The sequence below is a fragment of the Falco naumanni genome, chromosome 2 (genome assembly GCF_017639655.2).
Source record: "Falco naumanni isolate bFalNau1 chromosome 2, bFalNau1.pat, whole genome shotgun sequence".
Classification (NCBI taxonomy): Eukaryota; Metazoa; Chordata; class Aves; order Falconiformes; family Falconidae; genus Falco; species Falco naumanni.
The window spans coordinates 95,215,931-95,236,059 of NC_054055.1; the positions used below are offsets into that span (position 1 = coordinate 95,215,931).

General features: G+C 37.5%; 2 protein-coding genes across 15 annotated transcripts in view; one reads left to right on the plus strand and one right to left on the minus strand.

Moving 5' to 3' along the window:
* The window catches only part of GPM6B (glycoprotein M6B), a 111,946-nt gene extending 107,444 nt beyond the window's left edge, over positions 1-4,502 (plus strand). For 4 of the 6 annotated variants that reach the window (XM_040582729.1, XM_040582730.1, XM_040582725.1 and 1 more), the window contains one exon: positions 1,943-4,502. In XM_040582729.1, the coding sequence (XP_040438663.1) occupies positions 1,943-2,092 (150 nt within the window). In that variant the 3' untranslated portion in view covers positions 2,093-4,502. Of the gene's footprint in view, positions 1-294 lie in introns of all 6 variants that reach the window. The other 2 variants (XM_040582726.1, XM_040582731.1) reach the window with 1 other exon arrangement.
* Positions 4,503-5,042: 540 nt separating this feature from the next.
* OFD1 (OFD1 centriole and centriolar satellite protein) overlaps positions 5,043-20,129 on the minus strand; it is a 34,955-nt gene continuing 19,868 nt past the window's right edge. For 6 of the 9 annotated variants that reach the window (XM_040582715.1, XM_040582712.1, XM_040582713.1 and 3 more), the window contains 7 exons: positions 17,798-17,927; positions 12,834-12,934; positions 9,199-9,300; positions 7,963-8,111; positions 6,866-7,036; positions 6,147-6,217; positions 5,043-5,142 (listed from right to left, as the gene is read on the minus strand). In XM_040582715.1, coding sequence (XP_040438649.1) covers positions 5,097-5,142; positions 6,147-6,217; positions 6,866-7,036; positions 7,963-8,111; positions 9,199-9,300; positions 12,834-12,934; positions 17,798-17,927 — 770 coding nt within the window. In that variant the 3' untranslated portion in view covers positions 5,043-5,096. Of the gene's footprint in view, positions 5,143-6,146; positions 6,218-6,865; positions 7,037-7,962; positions 8,112-9,198; positions 9,301-12,833; positions 12,935-17,797; positions 17,928-20,129 lie in introns of those variants that run through there. The other 3 variants (XM_040582714.1, XR_005826186.1, XR_005826187.1) reach the window with 3 other exon arrangements.

Sequence of the window (20,129 nt, forward strand, 5' to 3'; positions counted from 1 at the left end):
GTGGTAGTTGGAAAAAGGGCCGTTAGCGAGATGACCTCCTTCATCTTCCTGTAGCTGCCAGCTTCTAACCTCATGCTGGCCAAACCCAGATGTAATACCGTTTGTTGACGAAACAGCCTTGGGCCGCCTATATGTAGGTTATCCTCTCCAGCTAAGTGGCAAGTTACCTTGCATCTTCACCCTGGAAGAAGCTCAGAATAACGTCTGTTGTAAAAGTATTGACAGTTGCCCAAGCGGGCTTGAGCCGTCACCTTGTTGTATCTTACTCTCCTGTATTTTGTTCTCTTCCACCAGCTGATCTACATGATGGCTACTACATATAACTATGCTGTTTTGAAGTTTAAGAGTCGGGAAGATTGCTGCACTAAATTCTAAATTGTATAAGCCCAGTAAAGAGCTGCATTGTGTAGCTTGAAATACCACTGACACTCTAGGCTAAAAGTCTAGCTTTCTGAATTCTGTTACAGTAATTGTAAATAGCTTCAGTAAACATCATTTAGCTCATCAGATTAATAAAATGACTTCTTGTATACGAACTATGATGTGGGTGAGATCTGGCTATTTTTTCATGTTGAGAGGATTCAGTTACTGCAGGGGTGTTTACAAAGGCATCCTTCTGAAGATGCAATGTTTTCATTTCAAGTCTCCACTTGCTTTCTATCTGTCATCTCTCAAACAAATACTGGAACAGTTCAGGGTCAGAATTACCAATTTATTCTTCATCCTGAATACGAAATACAACCCCCACCCCCTGAGCATGCAAAATAATATGATGGAAAAGAAAGTAGTGCCAGTCTCTTTTGGCAGAAATGAGAAGCCCAGGTGTTATGCATTAATTGGCTTGTATGTCCAGTGATTCTATGGATGATGAAGTTAATTATTTTCTCTTACTTCATTTTTAAGTAATTGCCAAATCATGTTCTGTCTGGAAGGAAATATATCCTTGTATTAGATCTGCGTAAAACAATCACATTCTTTTGGACCCTGAACTAGTAAGAAACTGCATATAAATAGTTTCTATTCTTGTATAACTTGCACTTTAGTAACTGATTTCTCAGTAGCCAGATCTCAAAACTGTAAGTATGACTGCACAGGAAGCAAAACCATGCATAGATCATAGAGACCTTTTTACACTGTTGGGGGGAAAAAAAAAAAAGTGAATCGGTGTTTTCAGATGTAGATTTTTTTGCATGAAGTATGGTGAAAAGAAGTTGGGAAGAGACGAATGCACAAACTAGAAAAAAGTCCACACAATAATTAAAAAAAAAAAAAACCAAACACAAAAAAAACCCCAGTTGCTATATATTATAGAAAACTCTTCACCTGAGGTTGGACAATGGAAGTTTAAAACGTAGCTATATATGATTAAGACTTCTTAACCCAGAGATTGCATGCTTTTGCTTAGTTTTGGACTCATGTTTTGTTGTTTAATTTTTCAATATGTTAATGTAGCCTTGTTCACGTAAATAAAACTGTTTACAGTTTCAGGCTTTTTCCAGGGGGAGGGTAGAATTCTCATCTGCGTGTTGTTGGGGAAAAGACTTACCAGGATCTGGGCTCGGATATGCATAAACACCACCACCTTAGAATACGGTTCTTCTGAGCGTCTCGTAGTTTACAGACTATATATTGCCACGTACAAAACTTTTTTCCTGCTTCCCCCCATTCTGCATTTTAATTGAATCGTTCAACTCTGTAGCTCATTTTATTACTGTTATACTAACGTTCTCTAAATTGTGAATAACCATCTGAAATATTAGCATGCCAAATTCTAGAGATCTTTGAAAATAGCCTCTGTGCCTGTTTTAATAACAGAATGCTTATTAACGTAGAATAACTTTTATTTTGGTTGTTATTTTAAAGAGCGTCTATTAATCTAACTAGCAGCTTGCTTTGCCTCTTGACATGCTCACTAGCCATCATGCTCACCCTTCTCTTCCAGATCCACTTCCTCATGATACTGTCTTCTAACTGGGCCTACTTAAAGGATGCAAGCAAAATGCAGGCCTACCAAGATATCAAAGCAAAAGAAGAGCAGGAGCTTCAGGATATCCAGTCTCGGTCAAAAGAGCAACTCAATTCTTACACATAAATGTTTGCCACAGTAATTCCACAGAAGAATTCTGTAGCTCTGACAAATCAAGAAATAGCTGCTCTGCAGCACAGATGTGTGTCTACCAAACAAAATTAGAGAGAAGTGCAAAAGCTTCACGTTCCAGCTCCTGGAACACTTTCATAGGGAAATCTTCCTGTGGGTAATCTTCCATCCTTTCATACAGAGCATGGAGGTTTTACTCCAGGCATTTTAAAAGGCAACACTTCACAATAAGTGACCAAATTATTCTTCTTCGAGACTTTTGGTATTTAGTATTTGACACGTTTGACAGCATGATGTCCTGCGCAAAACTGTGGCAGGTACTTCAAACCAGCAGGCAGTAATCTCTGTACAGACCTGATTAGGGCAAAGGCACATGTACCACGTGTGATTTAGTATCTCGATTTATATACCAACTATGAAACTGGCTGGCTAGGATTTCTGACGGCTCATGCTTACGTGACGGCACGGTTGCAGCATTTCCTAAGTTGCAACAGGGCTGTCTTTGAACACTTTCCATGGGCCATGGGAACAGCACTCTGCTTTTGTGCCACACTGTCACGATGATGCAGTCACGCTCCTGTGCTTACGTGAGTGTTGAGCAGATGTCCCAAGTTTTAATCTTTTTATTAACTATTTAATGGAATGTAGATCCCTGGATCTGGATAATGATCCCCTTCTTTGAAAATAAATGTCAGCTTTGCCTTAATATTTATTTTCTATAAATGTCTTAGCATTTATATAGCGGCAGGAGACCATTATCCTACATTTTTAGTAAGTGAAAAGTGTTACCTTATTAAAATGACACTGATCTGACTATTCCAAATGAGCAGATGAGAAAGTATGCAGAGTTTTACGCAACAAAAATTACAGCCATACAACAGAATACAGGATGTCCACCTTTCTCTATCTTGGTGCTTAGCAAATTTATAGTCAGTGCTTATGTGTTTTCCTTTTTACAAATTAATTAGCACATTGAGAAAACGTGGTGTTCAGAAAACAAAACAAACGAACCGGTGCCATTTTGAAGTCATTTCCCATAGAAGTCTGCCTTCTAATTAATGTTTTTTTCAGAAGCATTCAGTGATATCTTGAGTATTAGTGATGGTATATTTGGTGTTTGTTCTATATGATATATATATATATATATATATAAATGTGGGGGGGAGTATAATACATCAGTCATCTGAAAAAATTAAATATTCAAGTCCATACCCATGTTAAGCTGACCTGTGGTTTGATGGTTTTGACTGTTTGCTGAATATAAATCAAAGGAATTGCCAATTACTTCAAGTCAGTATTAAAGAGAGAAGGCATTTTGGGGGGCATTAATGTCAAATACTTTTTTTTTTTTTTGTTAAATATTGAAGTCTAATTTGACAGTTTCAAAAAAGGGGCAGAGTTGGTCAATGTAGAGCAAATATGACAAAATAGCCTAGTGTATGTTCTTACCTGTTGCATGAAGGAGACATTTCTACAGCAATGCAGGTGATGTTCTAGCCCAGTGTTTGCATAAGGGTAATAATGGAGGCAGTGTCTTAAAGCCTAATTCTTTTCTAATTCAGTGTAGCTATTACTGGGAGTTTTTGAAGTTTTGTTTAAGTAGTCTAATATTTTTATGTAAAGAGCATTAAATTTTGCTATGTATAAATTTTTGTAACCTAACAGTGAATCAATATTTTCTATCAGTGCCAAGGGCTTCCTGTAGTTACATCCAAGTGTTAAAATAAATATTTGTAGATAATAGACAACACTTGTGTATGCTTATTTGAAAACAGACCTACAGCTACTCCATACTAGTACATCTCTAGGCTTTGTGTCTCTTATCTGAAGTTAAACGAGTTTTATTCTTTAGTGTCCGTTTGCCGCTGTTGGGGGAAGGGATGCCCTGTAGGCGTACACTCCAGCATGGTAAATCAGCGGGTGTTTCTAGAGTGGAGCATGGGTAGCTGTTCCAGGCCAGCATAATGCAACAAGCACGATCCCTCCCATTCCAGACATCAAATGGAAGGATTCTCTCAGAAATTTTGTAAATGTGAGCATTGCTGCAACAGCAAACCAAGCAGCACGTAAAATTAGACTAGCCCCCAAAACACATTTTAGCTGAATTTCTAAGAGCAAAAGTTTATTTCTGTCATGTTTTTGATACATCGTGTATCAACATCCAGTGAATTCAAGACAGAGCTTTGGCTTTTTGCCCCTAAATTCTGTCAAACTTGGCTTCATGTTCTTGCAGTTAGGTCAAGATGAGCAGCCTCAAATGCAGTGCAAGTTGTAATATATGCTGCTGCCCAAAATTACTTCATTGATTAAAAAATACTGTATTTTGTACTGTAAATAAAGTTTGATTTTTGCCTATAATCTACCTACAAAATACAAAGCTTAAATAAAGATGAGTTAAATAGCATTTTTATTTGAATCTCTCCGTTCTGGGCTGGTTCATACCAACAGGGTGACACACGAGATAGAGCTGCTTTTAGCAGCGTTTGCTTCCCCTGCCGTTAGTAGTAAAAGGGGCAGGTGAGTTCAGGTTTGTTACACTCCGCTCGCTGAGACTGTGCCAGCCAACCTTTAAAAAAGACGATGACGACTGAATGTTTTGTTACCTCTACACTGTGACTCTGATCTACACTTTGTAACAGCTGGAGGGGAAGGGAGTGGGCACGGGATGGGGCACCACTGGAAAAGCTGTTAAAAGTTTACAGGAATGCAGTGCCAAAGTCAGTCTACTTGAACATACTGATTAATTGCTTGACACTGCTTTCTCCCTTCTCTCACCCAATCAAGGAACTCCTTCTAGATTAACAATATGACTGACTTGCTCTTCGAAGTGAATGATTGGAGCTCATTCATAGCAGCTCAAAATCATAATTATTTTTTTTTTCAAATTCATAATTATGCAGTCTTGGTGCCTAACATTTATGACAACTTTTTACAGACAGAAAGCTGCTTTATAAACATTTTTATTGTAATGGTAATAAATAATAATAAGTGCTGTTGTTCACCAGAAGTTTTCATCCACGTCTCCATGAGAAATGTCTCCAGTGCTGTATTAAGGATAGGAGGGAGGGAAGGAAAGTGGTATGAGTCCAGAGTAGTTTCTTATCCTAAATCATAAATAGAAATACTTGTTTTAAAAACAAAGAGACTGCCTCTGCCATAATTATCTTGCTATTTCAGTGACCTGAAGGAAATAAGCAAGCCTTTAGGGTAAGGATTTGGGGCTTCATTAAGAGAATGCCATCTCAGTACTATACATCCACTATTCGGCAATGCTTACCCAGTGAAAAGAACACCACACAGATTCCAATTCGGTAGCACCAGGGTAGGGTCTGATATGTAAAACAGCACTTTAAAGGCACAGATAATGCTGAATCATTGCTACAGTTATGGTGAGCATTTAATTTATTTTTTTAACTGTTCCCTAGTCTTTGCTTATATATAATTTTTAATTCTGCATTTTCAGATAAACTGAAAGATCTGATAGAGGGTTGTTGAATTATTTTTTTTCCTCTCAAGCAACTGAAAACTATATATATATATCCTTATCTATCACTGTCTAGAGAGCCAAAGGAGATGCTTTAGCTATGGTAACTCGGTGCAGGCAGCCAAAATGTCAGAAAAAAAATAGCGTGTATTAGTTTGTTAAAAGTCCATGATGCTACTGATAAATCAAGGCCTAGATTTTATGGTAGTAACAAACCATCTGCAAAGAGCCGTGCAGACAAACCTTCAGAATCATTACCCAAGAAGAACCCCTCACACTTCAGCTCATTGGGCAGGAACAGAGATGCTGCTCGTTTGCAGATAAAGAGTTCTAATTGCCACAGCTACTGAAACAGATCGTTGAACATAGTTCCCAGATCTGAATTCCATACTGTGCATAACTTACCTGTACATGAAGGATTCCCAATTCTTCCAGTATATTTGCTTTTGATTACTAGATTATTTTGCTTTTTAAGGAGGCAGATGTCTCTTAACCATAATTCATAAATAACTATTTATTAATATGGAGTAATAGAAGTGATTAATAGTAATATATATGCCTTACCTGTCATCCTTTTCACTAGGTATAAGTCCCTCTGTAAGTGATACTGCTCCTGTTTCTTCTTTTTTTGAATCCTGACAACCAAGAAGAAAATACACTTCCTGTAACTGGTTCTTAAGTCAAGGTTTTAAGTGACTCTAATAAACAGTATCTGTATTTTAAGGCACCTAATGGAAAACAAAAATCTGGAGGAGCTGCCCTGTTTCTACAGCTGCTGCACTGCATCTAGAACAATGATGCTTTGGAAATTCAGGTTGGATAATGTCTGAACAAAAGTATCCTGCACGCCTTCATCAAAGTAATGTTTACCATGTTCTTTAAGGTCAAATCTTCCATTTTGCCAGAATAAATTCTATCATACCAGTTGTGTTAGTGGAACACCAACTGACCTGTGTAGATTCAGGCTGTACTTAAACATAGTTCAAACTAAAAATTCAGGACATTTATATTTAAATACTGTCCTAGTATCTAAAAACCAAAGAAACCAACAAACCCCCTCCCCACAGGACACCAGAACAAAACCCCTTATAGAAGAAAGTCTTCATTATTTTTCTTCTGAATCAACACATTTCTGCAGTACAAATCCAAACACTCATCTCTGTAGATTGTTACATAGGCCCGAAAGGGGGGCGGGGCAGAGAGAATTGTTTTCATTCTAAGTGTGCTTAGCGAGACAAAATCAGTCAGTAACATTTTTGAGACCCAGTTTTGAGAATAATCACCTTGTTTGTCCGTTCCTGCGCTCTGCTCTGCTGAATTATTCTCATGTATTTTTCTAATGGATTTGGAGTAGGATCCTTAACTTTATCTTCAGCACCAGAATTACTGTTCGCAGATTTTACCCCCTCCTTATCTTCTTTTTCTTCCTCTGTTTTCACTGAGTCTTGGATCGGCTTTAAGACACAAAATTACATACCGATCAGCTCAAGAAAAATACCTTTATACCTGCACTACACATGAGATTTTATGTTAACCTTGGTAAAACATGCCAGTCTGAACAGCATTAACTTGTTACATACAGTTCAAGATGAAATGTTAAGGTACTGCTTCAATTCAAAGTGACATCAGGAAATCCCACTCAGCCTGTCTGGATGTCTGAGATGCTGTGAGGCCTGAGGCTTCTATGTCTGACAGCTCCGTGTGAATTGAAGAAGAAGAGCTGACACAGGTATGAAAGTTTCTTGAAGGGCCTAGCCTGCTGGTGTGAAGGATAGCACGAACATGTCTGACCGGTACCACTGCACTGAATCAAATTAGCCAAGGTTTAAGGGTGGGAAGAGGAAGATTAAATGGGAGGGCGCAAAAAATCAAGTTTTATACAGGTCTTAGAAGTCCAGAACTCTAATTCAACAGGTGCTACGTCACCTAAAAGGGACTTAGGCAAACTCCTTAAGGTCTCCTTACAACTTCTACTTCCAAGAAAGCACCCTAGATACCCTAATGCAGGGTTATGAACAGATGGACATTAACATGTTCTGGTGTGTTCCACCAGCAGCAGTCCAGACCAGGAAGACAGCAATTGTATAGCTTGTTCCAATAGCATGGTGACAGCTGCCTTCTGAATTCTAGCCATAAAACTGTAGCTTTCAGTTACATGAAGCCTGGAAGAAAAGGCATCGGTTTCCAGTGAAAAAGGTACTAGGCATAAGGAGAAATTCTAGCGAGACTCTTCAGTTAATCACAAAAGTATGTAAAAAATCAGCCTCTACTACTTTCACTTGAATAAAATCTATTTTTAACAAAGTAACGCACACAGAACAATCCTACATGGCACTACAAAGCTATATTACTGTCAGAAATTAAAATACTGAATCACCACCTCTTTGTTAAGCTTTTCCACTTCTTTTTGCTCTCCTTCCAAAGCTTCCTGTTGTTCTCGCTCTCTCCTTTCTTCTCTTTTTTTCCTTTCCTCTATGTTTTCCTCAACTTCTCTATTCTGTTCTTCAATCTGCCTTTGATCCAGCACTGCTGTGAAAAGTTATTTCAACATCTGTAATTTGATTTATATAGTTCAGTAATTACTACAGTAGTATACAAGTAAGTATCAGGTTCCTGTATAACTACCAGTAAATGAAAAACAACTGGATATATTGCTTATACATATACCAAAATCATTCTTCAGTATCTGATGTTGTTTCTTCCCACCTCTCAACATTTTCAGTCTGATACATAATTCACTACGAGTTAAACAGTAAAGCCAAAGTAGAGGCCAGAGAGCTGACAAATCTCTCTATGCGTTTCTCATTCCTATCACGGACCTTCTCATTAAATCTGTTATCCTAAAGTTCATGTTGCTACATTCTTTCCCTCTCTGCAATATGGTTATATTTATAAAGAAAGTACTTAAAAGACCTTTAAAAATTATTGCAGGACACACTGCCGATGTGACCAGTATATTTAAACTGTGTATATATGCTGTGTAAGTAGAACAGCATTCAGATAGTCATTAGATGGGAAACTAAATACTGGGAATTGTTACAAAGCTAGAAAGCTCTTCTCTAAATAAAAATATCATAACGCTTCCATCTAGAACAATTAGAAAAGTGGCATATGCTGCACTGAAATCATCCTCACCTACCCAAAGAATTAAAACAGCATTGTGATAATACAGTTGTGAACTGAGTCAAGAAAAATGAAAAAAATCCAGACAAGCAGGACATAAAATATTTTTTAGAAAACCAAACCAAAACCTTTCAAGTCTTAGTTCTATCAAGAGCAGAAATAATATTTTATAACTATCCTGAAGAGAAAAGAAAAAAACCAAAATCATCTCTCCAGAAGCCAGTCAGGGGGGTGGGATGGGTAGTAAGTTGGGTGGCAGAAGTTTAAATTAAAAAAAAAAAATTAATCAAAAACAGGATGAAAAAGTCTTCCTCATACAGTAAAGCAAAATAAAACATACCTTCCTCTTTATTACATTATTAGCACTTTTGGAAAAAAATGTTCAATCATGCCAGCATACGTACCTACAGGATGTTAAACATTTGGCTTTTTTATGTTACACATTTGACATTTAAAAAGGGTATTCACTTTTGTTTCTGAGCTGAAAACTCACTTAAGTCCTGCAGCGAAGTGGCTGTGACATGGTTTCCATTGATGATGTCCCCAGATGGATGCAAGGCATCACTTTCACACTGCTCTGGAATGTCCCCCTGATCTAGAGAAGAAATTTGAACAATGGCTTCATTATTTTGTAATTACAATAGCAGAGCTAAGCAATGGACACAAAGTCTGGGAATGGCTGAATAAGAACGCAAGTATCAGCACTAATTGAGCACTTTCCCTTCAACTTGACCGTTTCCCTCGGGATTAAGAATTATCACAGGCTGTACTTGCTTCTTTAATTACAGAATTGTTAGTTTTATAATTAAGTATCAGTTTACAAAGCCAAAACAGATTCATGAATAAATATACACCAGAAAACCAAAATGTTATCATTTCTTTACATAATCAAGATAACAGGTCACAGAAAACATTACATGTCCAAGCTTAGCTCATCCTTTCCATGCACATAAACCAGCCTTTAATTATTTGATCATGTACTATTTCTTTATTAGGATCCTTGCCTTCAGTACAGCGGATGGATACTGCTAATATTCTATACTATATTTTCTTCTCCCTGCACAATGGGGCTCTGAATCTACAAAAACGCAATGACTGTACTTCTGTGGTCATTGCTACGATATGCAACGGCTTCTTAATTATTTATTTGCAAACCATGCAGACTGCTATTATCTCAATTCTATGAGAGAAAGCAAGAAGACATAAAAAGTCAGATGTAGCCATTATCTCTAGGTAGCCAACCTGCAATATATAGGATAATTTTTCCAAGCACGTAGTGTAACATAGTACAGATAATTTTTATATTTCCTTAAGTTTTGAGTAAAGGTTTAGAAAATTTCAATTTCCCATCCTTCCGATATTATCAAGGTTTCAAGCATTTTTCTTTTCCACTTCATAATAAAACTGAAATATTTTGCATGAAGAAAAAACAAGACACCCAAACTGATTAGTCTCTCTCTCAGAATGGTCTGAGTCTCTTTGAATTAAAATTCTTGTAAAGGAATTACAGGTGAAAGCATCACAGAAAATTTCTGCCAAACTATCTGTCTTGGCTAAGTTACAAGAGTGGTCTCAGTTTCTTACAACAGCAATAGGAAGTCCTACCAGCTTCAACTAGGAAAGCTGAAGGAAATTCTGTATCTATATTTCACATAGACCAAAATAATGAGTTAGTACACTCAAAAGAAAACCTATTCTGGTTTTTTGCTCTCTCTTTAGGTATAAATTATAAGGTTATCAACAACAACATTATTTCTATATGAGGCATCAGTATGTTTCAGCATATGTAATATTTAAATAGTCAAAAAATCCCTTTCACAAATAGGTTCCTGTTAAATACTGTATCTAATTCTAAAGGTCTGCTAACCACACAACCCAACCAAAAAAACCCCACCCAAAACAGTATAGTAAAAACCACCTTTACATTAACCATTCTGAAAGAAAAGAAAGGTAACACACTTTTTACACATTCATTCTTTGATGCAAGGGTGGACAACAAGAGATGCATTATTTCCTTAAGACAAGCACATCAACCAAAAGCAATTACTGCCAACAGAAATTTCAATCCTGTCATGCCAGACCTCACTCACAGCGGGATTAAAAGGCTTCCACAGTTTATGGTATCTCCTTCACACCACTGGGTTTTTTCCTACTCTTAGCAACTTCTTCCTTCATTCTATCTTACTCTACATTTACTTTCTAGATTTTACGTTCTTATTCTCCCTGCCCTCCTCCCCCCCCAATTCCTCCTGGGTTATCTTCTCCCCTTTTTAGCAATTCTGATTTCCTTCAACATACTGAGACTGTCTTTTTGATGCAGTCTGACCCAACAAAAGTATTGTTGATTGAGAAGTCATGTGCAAACTCTTAAAATTGTTCTTTTGACTGCCACACATGACCAAATGATACAGTGGTAACTTACTTGGGCACAGCATCTACTCAGGTCCAATTGCCAAGAAAATGCCAGTCTATTCTTTTATGTGATAAAATAAAAGTGAAATATGTAATGTATTCCCAAAAGTCTCTAATACAAAATTAAACAAATAAATCGAAATCTAATTAAAATACGAGATGAGTAGAAACCATTAGTGGCTACAGGCTCAGTTCACATGCAAATAATGCATTTAAAGCTTACAAAAAGAAAACTAAATGAGATAAATTTAAAAATACCAACAAGTGTACTGAGTAAAACTTCACAGAGAAATGTATAGATGAGTCATTACCTTCTGCTAGTTACCATTAAATACGAACAGCACATTTGCTGTTTAAACACTGCCTTTTTTGATTGTTTAGTTGGTTGGTTTTTAAAATACTGAAAACCATATTCTCGCAGGTTCAAGACAGTGAGCAACAGCATCACTCCATCTTCCATACAACTTAGCCACAAACAAAATCAGCCAGTCTCGGACCCAGGAAAACACACACTAGTTAAGAATATTTTCTTATAAATCAGTGATTCTAACTCTCCCATACAATAATTATAATCTCTTCACTAGCTATGAATTTAATTCATACCCAATGATGAAACTCCACCTGTCTAAAGAATTTACAGACCTAACAAAATTTAGAAATGGGAAAGGTTCATACCTTTCTCATTGACAACTTCACTTACTTTAAACCCACAGTTTCATGGGAGATAATGCTCAGGTCCAACACAAAAATGTCACCGAGATGCTGAAAAACTAGGAAATCAAGCCAGTAGCTGTGCTTCTATTTCTCTCTCCACATACAAGTGGCTATAAAGTGAATTAACTTCTATTATCCTCCTCTTTCTACAGTACCTTAGTTACATCAAAAGTTTTTGAAAACTAACCCTGCAGGCTTGACTGCAGCATAAAAAGAGAAGGAAGCATTTTATAGCACACAATGCAAAACACCACCTAAATGACCAAGTTCTTCCTGCAATCAACAGAGAGCAGAAATGTAAACAAATAAAATGCTGACCTCAAAAGAAAAAAAATTAAGATAAAATTCACGCTTCAGTAACTGAACCATGTTCCAGAACTACTCAGACATGCTGATTAACGACAGTATAATTTCAAGTGTTCTTCACACATTTACACACAGTTCTAAAGTAACTTCTAATTCATAATACTATTTAAGCCTCAGTTACAGGACGAAAAATCAGCAAGAGTATATGTAATGGCTGCAGAAACTTATCTTCAGAATTACAGCTTGGTAATAGTGCTCTGATATTGGTCCATGACCAATAGTCATTGGAGTTTTACTTCATTCAGCAAATACAACAGATCCTCAAATTAGTTCATATAGTATACTTGGCTGATTTTTTAAAAAATCCTACACAATTCTAAAACATTCTGAAACAACTGTCAGACCTACATGCATTAATGAGAACAACGTTATGCAAGATTTCTGAACAAAAAGTATGTTCCCAAATTTCAGAACCAGCTTGATTTCAGTGTCGACTTATTACTACAGATCCTTCTCCTCTAAAGATGCAAATATGAAGAAAATGAATACTTCATCATGTCAGTTTGATTTTCTTATTTCCAACATCAGTCAGAATTTTTTCTCTCCAACTACAGTCTTAAATTATCAAGACAACTGTCTTACAAATATTAAGCCCTAGGGTTTTAAACAAACTGCCTAAAATGCATGAAAACTTACATTCAGGAGAAGAAATGTGTTCTTCAAGGTCCTCATACATTAGTTTCTCTGGTTTGGGGATATCACTGAAATCTTTTTTATCCATTTGTTGATTATTAAGTCTGAAAGAAGAAGGAATAACAAATATAAATGCTGAACTTCTGAGCAAATAGCGATCTATGAACCTGCTTTAGCAGGGGGATTTGGACTAGAAGATCTCCAAGGGTTCCTTCCAACCACGCTGTGATTCTGTGATCTGAGATTTAAATACAAGGACTAATCACATGCTTAGCAACAAACTAAACCAAATGTAAAAACCATGCAACCAAAAAGCTGTAACTTTCTGATTCAAAAGTTAAGGCATTCAAATACAGTTCTCTGACTTCCACCAGAAGTCAGCTCAATCTCTCATAGCCATCTCCCTGCAGCCTTTCCCCAAGGCCTATATAGGACCTAAAAGCATTACATTAAAACAAAATACAATCTCAAAAGGCATAAAAAGGAGGAAGGAAGAAAAAAAAAAAAAAAGGAGAAAGAGAATGAATTGTGACAATGAAATTAAGCAATTTGCCCTTTTAGGCTCTGTGTTGTAGTCTAATTCCCACTTTGATGCCATCTTAACAGATGCGTTTGAAATGTATTAGGATTAGATGTCTGGCAAAACATGTATGATATACAGGGGTAAAAATCCGGGTGCTATGAAAAATGGGATTAGTGCCCTCATTCTAAGTCCCCATTTATCTCATCAGAAAGATAATGTAAAAGAACAGTATCTTCCACGTGACCCTGCTACCAAACTCTGACCAGAAGCAGGGTAGCAAAAGGAGTGCAGGTCACTAAGGAAATTCAGCAGCAGCTCTTCATAAAAGAGCTTACTTTACACCAGCTGGTGCTCTTCACCAGGGTATAAATATGTTTGTGCTTACAATTTCGAAGGGATTCAGGTCTTATATGGGGCAAAAGCGAAGAACAAACAAAGCATACCCCCACAAGGAGACATGTTGAATAAAGAAATCTGGGGACGAACAAATAGATCTGCATTGTCAGAAGGGCAGTTCAGTAATGTCAGTGGGGGAAAATACCCTGTAAATTAAGTACGAGAGAGTAAATGAAACTTCAAGTTTTGGGAAGTCTATTTCACGTTTTTAGTCTTGCCTTCACAGAAATGTTCAGTGTTATATAATTCTTACGGATGCAAGATTCAAGGACATGTATGCCACTTTCTTCATTACTGCGTCCTGCAACATTGCTAGAAAGACAGTTAACACACTGCCTCAGATTCAGCAAACTAGAGAGGTCTGCCTCATGAATAAGAGTAAACATGTATTTCCAAGCATTTTTCAAAATTCATCCCATTATACAAGTTTAGCAACCAAACCCTGGACTGTACACCTCATGTCAATATTCCATAAAACAGTACTGGTGTGCCAGTCAACACCAAATGATTGAACTGCATGAGTTACGCTTAAAATTAAAGCTTAAACAAAAAACAACCACCACTATCTAACCTATTTTGTTAACGTCCAGTTATTTTTTTAGCCTAGTACTGGTAACAACCCTCACAATCGGTTTCTTCAGCCCTAAACAAAAAAACAAAAGGAATGGTTTAGATAATAATCTGCCTTATAACTGTAGACTGACTTCCTGTCTTTTGTTTATTGGCTTCCTTCATACCACCGGTATCTTGAAACACAAATAAACAAGGAGCTCTTGTAGTCACAGAAGCAACTTTCTTCCCCACTGACAGAGGTCTAACTTGTAATGATTACTGGTGTTACAACACAGTATTTTCTTCATCCTTCTTTTCAGAGAAGTTCGCATTGCCACTTCAGATCTACAGGTCATAAAGTAATCCCACAATACACATCAATGATGTGGCATTTGCTTAATAATGAGAGTAAATAACTGGAAAAGCCCACGCATACATTTCTCAAATATTTTATGTAACAGAAAACAGTCCAAGGCACAAGAAATTAAAAAATACTCAACAAAAGAATGTTTCCCCTTTAAGAAAATCTTGGGAAAGCAGCAAGTTCAAGAAAATTATTTGGACCTCATACCCTTGTTTTGGCACAAGGAACCCAAGAAATCAACTACAACCCCTAGCTGCCAGCCCAGACCTTGGCCTGTTCTCTGCAACAGAACTCGCTCATACTGTTCACTCCTCAGGCAGTGTGGACTTTACAACATCCCTCAAAGAAGTACAGTCCCTCAAGCAGTATTATTTTCCCATATCACCTTAACATTCAGCCTTCACTTTGTAAGGTCTGTCAGAGGAATATAGGAAATCTGAGAGACACTGTAGAAAATGTAGATGAGCAGGGCAAGAAGAGACAGACACTCAAAGGGACTAACTTCACAGTCCCTAGAAATCCCAACAGCTTCTTTTCAAGTCCAAGAACATAAAGGCTCTTCCCAAATTCTAAACACCAAAGAGACCCTCTCTACGGTAAATGTATATTGAGGACTTGATAACAACAAAATAGAGAAGCCCTAGGAATGCCTGCTAGAGCTGCCCCAGGTCAAGCTGCTTTTCTTCAGCCATCAAATCTAGAATGAAGGCTAGCAGGTTAAGGCCAATTCAAGTGCCTCTTCTTAGGAAAGAAACATTAAATCCTTGAGCTTTTTCTGAAGACCTTACTGAGGATTCTCACTATTGGAGAGTCGTAGGCACCAGAGACTGTTAAGAACAGAAGAATTTCATACACGGAAATAGGAGCTACAGGATGGAAAAAGAAGTCTGTTTTATGCTGCTTAATTTTGCAAAGTTATTCATTTACTTAAAAGAGATCTTTAAAAAACAAACCAAAAAAGTTCTGGTACCCATCTCATTCCCGCACGCAAAGCAGACTGGAGATTCCTATTCTGAAAACAGTTATACAGACACATGAACAAGCTCTTCAGAGGAAAAAAAAGAAGTTAACATTACAGCTTGTTAATGAATGAAGTGAGAACGGAGAACTGCCTTGACTTAAATCTCAAAAAGGCAGCAGAAACTACCGAGCTTCAATCGACAAAGCTCATCAGTCAGGTCACAGATGTGAAAAATACAGACACAATTAAAGACACATATCTTTATTAAGGGTTCTGTGTGCATCAGGTATAACCTCAATGGCTTTTGAACACCAAGTGTATGTAAAAGGCCTGTTCTGATATGGGAAAGATGAGAGATTGTCACCACGTTGGACAAGAATTCGTGATGAGCCTGTAGCTTTACCTTTTTCTTGAAAAATAATTTCAAGTAATTGAAAAATGAAGTTTACTCCCCTAAAGACCCAAATTTGTCTTCTGAAATGAAGTTGTTTCTCAAATTAGTCTACGTCACCAAGAGCTCCTGTTAGCCTTCTCAGGATCACCTTTATATGGATGGCACAGAAGCCTACTTAAGGAATCAAAACTCTCAAATCCCAGAAGAGCTCACCACAACAAACTGCTAAAAATACATTCATGTAATTCATATGAAGGTAAGACGTCTGATAGGATTGTTATAAATAAAATGTGCTAAGTAATAGTTAATGGGCCACTGCTGTGCCTTCACATTCCTGTTTACAACAGAGTACGGACATTATTCTTACCCAAAAAAGTATACAGTCTAAATTTTTAAGTTACCAATATGGTCTAAAGGTGTGGGACAGCAGGGAAAGTCAGATATATCTTGGACATACGCATACCTTCCTCACACTTTTAAAAAATAAGATTTTTTCATAGATATTATATATAGGGCATGCAAGTCAGGGGCTGTTTAACTCAGATTTACTTTTAGGAACAGATTTGACATTTTTAGGAAACTTTTAGAAAACACATTTTCTGAAATTAGTGATTAACAGAATATGTTTTTATTAACAATGAAACTTTCACTCTGCTGTCTAAAAGTGGTCTACTGTGTAAGGAAATAACAATAAACCAGAAAGTCTACACCAATACAACAGAGTTCAAGTGCTGCAGAACTTGCAGCTGTCTTGAAATAGGAGAATTCACACCATACCTTGCTTTGAAAAGTTTGTCACAGCACTGACGCATGAAAAGTAAAAAAACAAAGAGGGGCAAAAGCAAAGTTCATTTTTAAATCTAGAGCTGTATCTACAGAGATCTCTACAGCAGTGGGAAACCCAACAAAGTAAATCAGCCTGACCTATAGCCCAGGAACATACAAACTTTGTATGACTTGTATCTGTTGGGTGTGCCTTTGTGCTGACAGCACACACCAAATGAACCACCCTCGATCTTTGAAGCCACACACAGTAACAAATCAATACTTGTATTGGTTGCGGTAGCACAAACTGGAAGTGCCAAGAAGCACAGTTCTAAGCATTAATTAGTATCCTTAAAGAGCAGAATTTGAGCTAAGTTTCACTGATGGGTATTTATCCATTTGCTACATCTGCACTAAACCAGCAAGCACTTAGGATGCCTTACACTCACCCTCCAGGCTTTTTAGTCCTCTGCATAACACTTGTCCATGGCAGTGGACTTTTTTAGGCTTTGGAGCTAGTGCTATTATTCACATTTGCCCCAACAGAGGGAATCTTTGGAATAACCTTCCTTGCTCAACTACAACAGTGAAATGACTTTGCAGAACACTTTGTAAATCAATCAGGTTTTACTTTGTCATAGGACAAGACTTTTTTGTTGTTGGGTTTTTTTTAAACATTGCATTCATCTGAACTTTTTAGTGCACATGAGGTTTTAAGTATTTCACTGCACATAACTCTGCACTGGAAGGAAGCACAAATCTAACAGCGCTGAAAATGTCAAATCGTATTTGCCAAAGTTATTTGGATTTGGGAGATGAGGGATGTTTCTTTTTTTTATGACTAGGTTGCTCTCCAGGTGCAAGAATGGAAATGCTTAGCCATCTTCAGAAAAGTTCTCACTTGCAAAATTAATGGCTTGCTTGAATTGCAAAAGCAGCTATCACCATGAACAATTAGATAAACATTTCTTTTAAAAGCAGGTTAAAAATGTTGCTTTGTAAACAAAGTTACCTGATTTTCTGGCCACGACTGGATGAGGAAGAAACAGACTCTGAAGATGAAAGTAGATACGGCTTTGAAATAGGAGAAAGCACTTGGTCAACACTCTGCTGTGAAGAGGCAAGGTATGAGCCAATGTTGTCTGCAGAATGAAAATCCCACAATTTGCATTAGTTATTTGCCCTTACCATTTCTCAGACAAGGCTGGTTTTTACAACATGCATAACTAGACTCTGCAGGCACCACCACTACAGGACAACTAATACCTGGACCTTAAAATATGAACTTTGTTGTACTGGTTATTTATTTCTTTTTCTTACCTCTCCAGTACGCGCATTTTCCTCTACAAGCCTTCACCATCGTAAACTTCTCATAAAGCCTATGATTATCACCATATAATAAATACATGCTCCCCACAAACTGTAGCCCCTCTGCCAAGCATCAAGTAATTTCTCCCATAATGAATATTAGAGGAAGCAGTTACAGACCTGGTTTTCAAGCTAGCGATATGCTTACTAGTCAGTGAAAGATAATGTCTGAGGTCTACCAAAGGCCATTCTTCATTAAGAAACTTAACCTGGAGGTTTCATTTTCTACAGATTTGTAAAAGTGAGTGATGAAGCAAAGAAGAAAAATCTTTGAAGATTTTATCCTCTTATCAACAGCTGTAAAGTTATCAGGGAAGGAAACAAGACAATAGGAGTAGAGAAGTCTTGAGTTTCCTAAAAAAACAAGGTAAAAAACAAAACCCCTCCAATAAAAAGGCTTTTAATCAAACTTGCAAACTCTAGTGCTTTGATTAAATTTTGCTTTGCAATCTTAATTTTCCTTTCCTGTGCAGCTGCACAGGTCTTTCATTACTAGATTATGAATTATTAGTTTTCCCACAAGATACGGTATTCATATAGTAAGCTGGTACTGCCGTTTTTCTTCTCTCCATTGATCAAATAAGTTTTACTGTTGTCAGTGCTAACTGGGCTCAAAAGATAGACAAAAAGCCATTATTAACACTCCCATACCTAAAGTTTTTTCAGGTGGTCACACAGAAGTACACCCTGTTACGGCACACACCACACTGCAGAAGTCAGGATGCTTCAGACTAAGGGTTGCCAATGGCTTTTTATCTCCAGACAGCCCCTGTGCCCATGCAATACGGATGAACACCCTCTGGGGAAGCTGAGCACTAACAGAACAGGACCCAGCAGTTATGTCATACACATGTATCAGCATGACCTGTTCATGGCTGGAACGCTCAGCCCACCACCATCCAATCTTTTATAAAATAACTTGTCAAATTTTCACGTGCAGAATAAACAGACAAGAAGAGCAGGCAGTATTTCCTGCACTCACCTCCTCGGTGTTAACACATATTGCATGTTAGGATACAGGTGGCACACTAGTCATCTCATACAGTAATTTACCACAACCTATTACTATTTAGAAATTATCTATATTAGAAATTTAACAACTTCCTACTAAAAGACAAATTGCTGAGGTCTTTGGCTCACGGTACGCTCTCTGCAAGACTCACCAACTTTGCTCTTTCTCATCACAAGGGACGAAGTTTTGTCAAGTAATGATCAAGGTAAAAAGTACTGGTAATGTAATAGGAAGCATGGGTCAGATGGCAATTCAATTTTTCTCAGTAACTATTTCTTAATCCATGTTACTGCCCAGAGATTAGAGACAGTAAGCAGAGGAAAACAGAAATGGAACCTGTCCTACTTTTAGTTGTTCTTAAAGAAATGGGCTTACTCCTTCCCAGTAGAAGGTCAAAGCCTGAAAGATGTCCAATATGAATGGACTTGGGAAGGGAAACAGTCAAATACATACATAATTTAAAGGAAGACAGAAAACCACATACGCTTCCACTGGTCAATTATGTAGTAAAACTGCTGCTAGATCTGCCAACTGCAAGTATTTTACAGGAGGACACACTTCTTCCTTTCATCCTTCGAAGACAGGTGCTGACAACTGAGCTACAGTTGTCACTGAGGTATATCTCACTTAAAGGAAAAACAAACCTCAGACTCACGTGCATGACATCTTTTACCTCTTAAAATTTATTCTGAGCTGTTCAGACTGGCATCTTCAACACCACTCAAAAGCTCCATGAAACCTTCCAGAATGACTTACGGTTTCTAGCAAAATCACATCTGGTGCTTCATCCATCTCTAGTACAAAGGATAACATATATACCAGTATAAAAGCACTCTCTCTCTGATGACTCTTGAAACAGAGGCGACAGATCAGTGGGGAAGCAATCTAACTGGAAGCAGACAAATCACTTCACGGCACAGCGCTGAAGCTACTGTGCTTACTGAGGCATGTATTGTATCAGTTC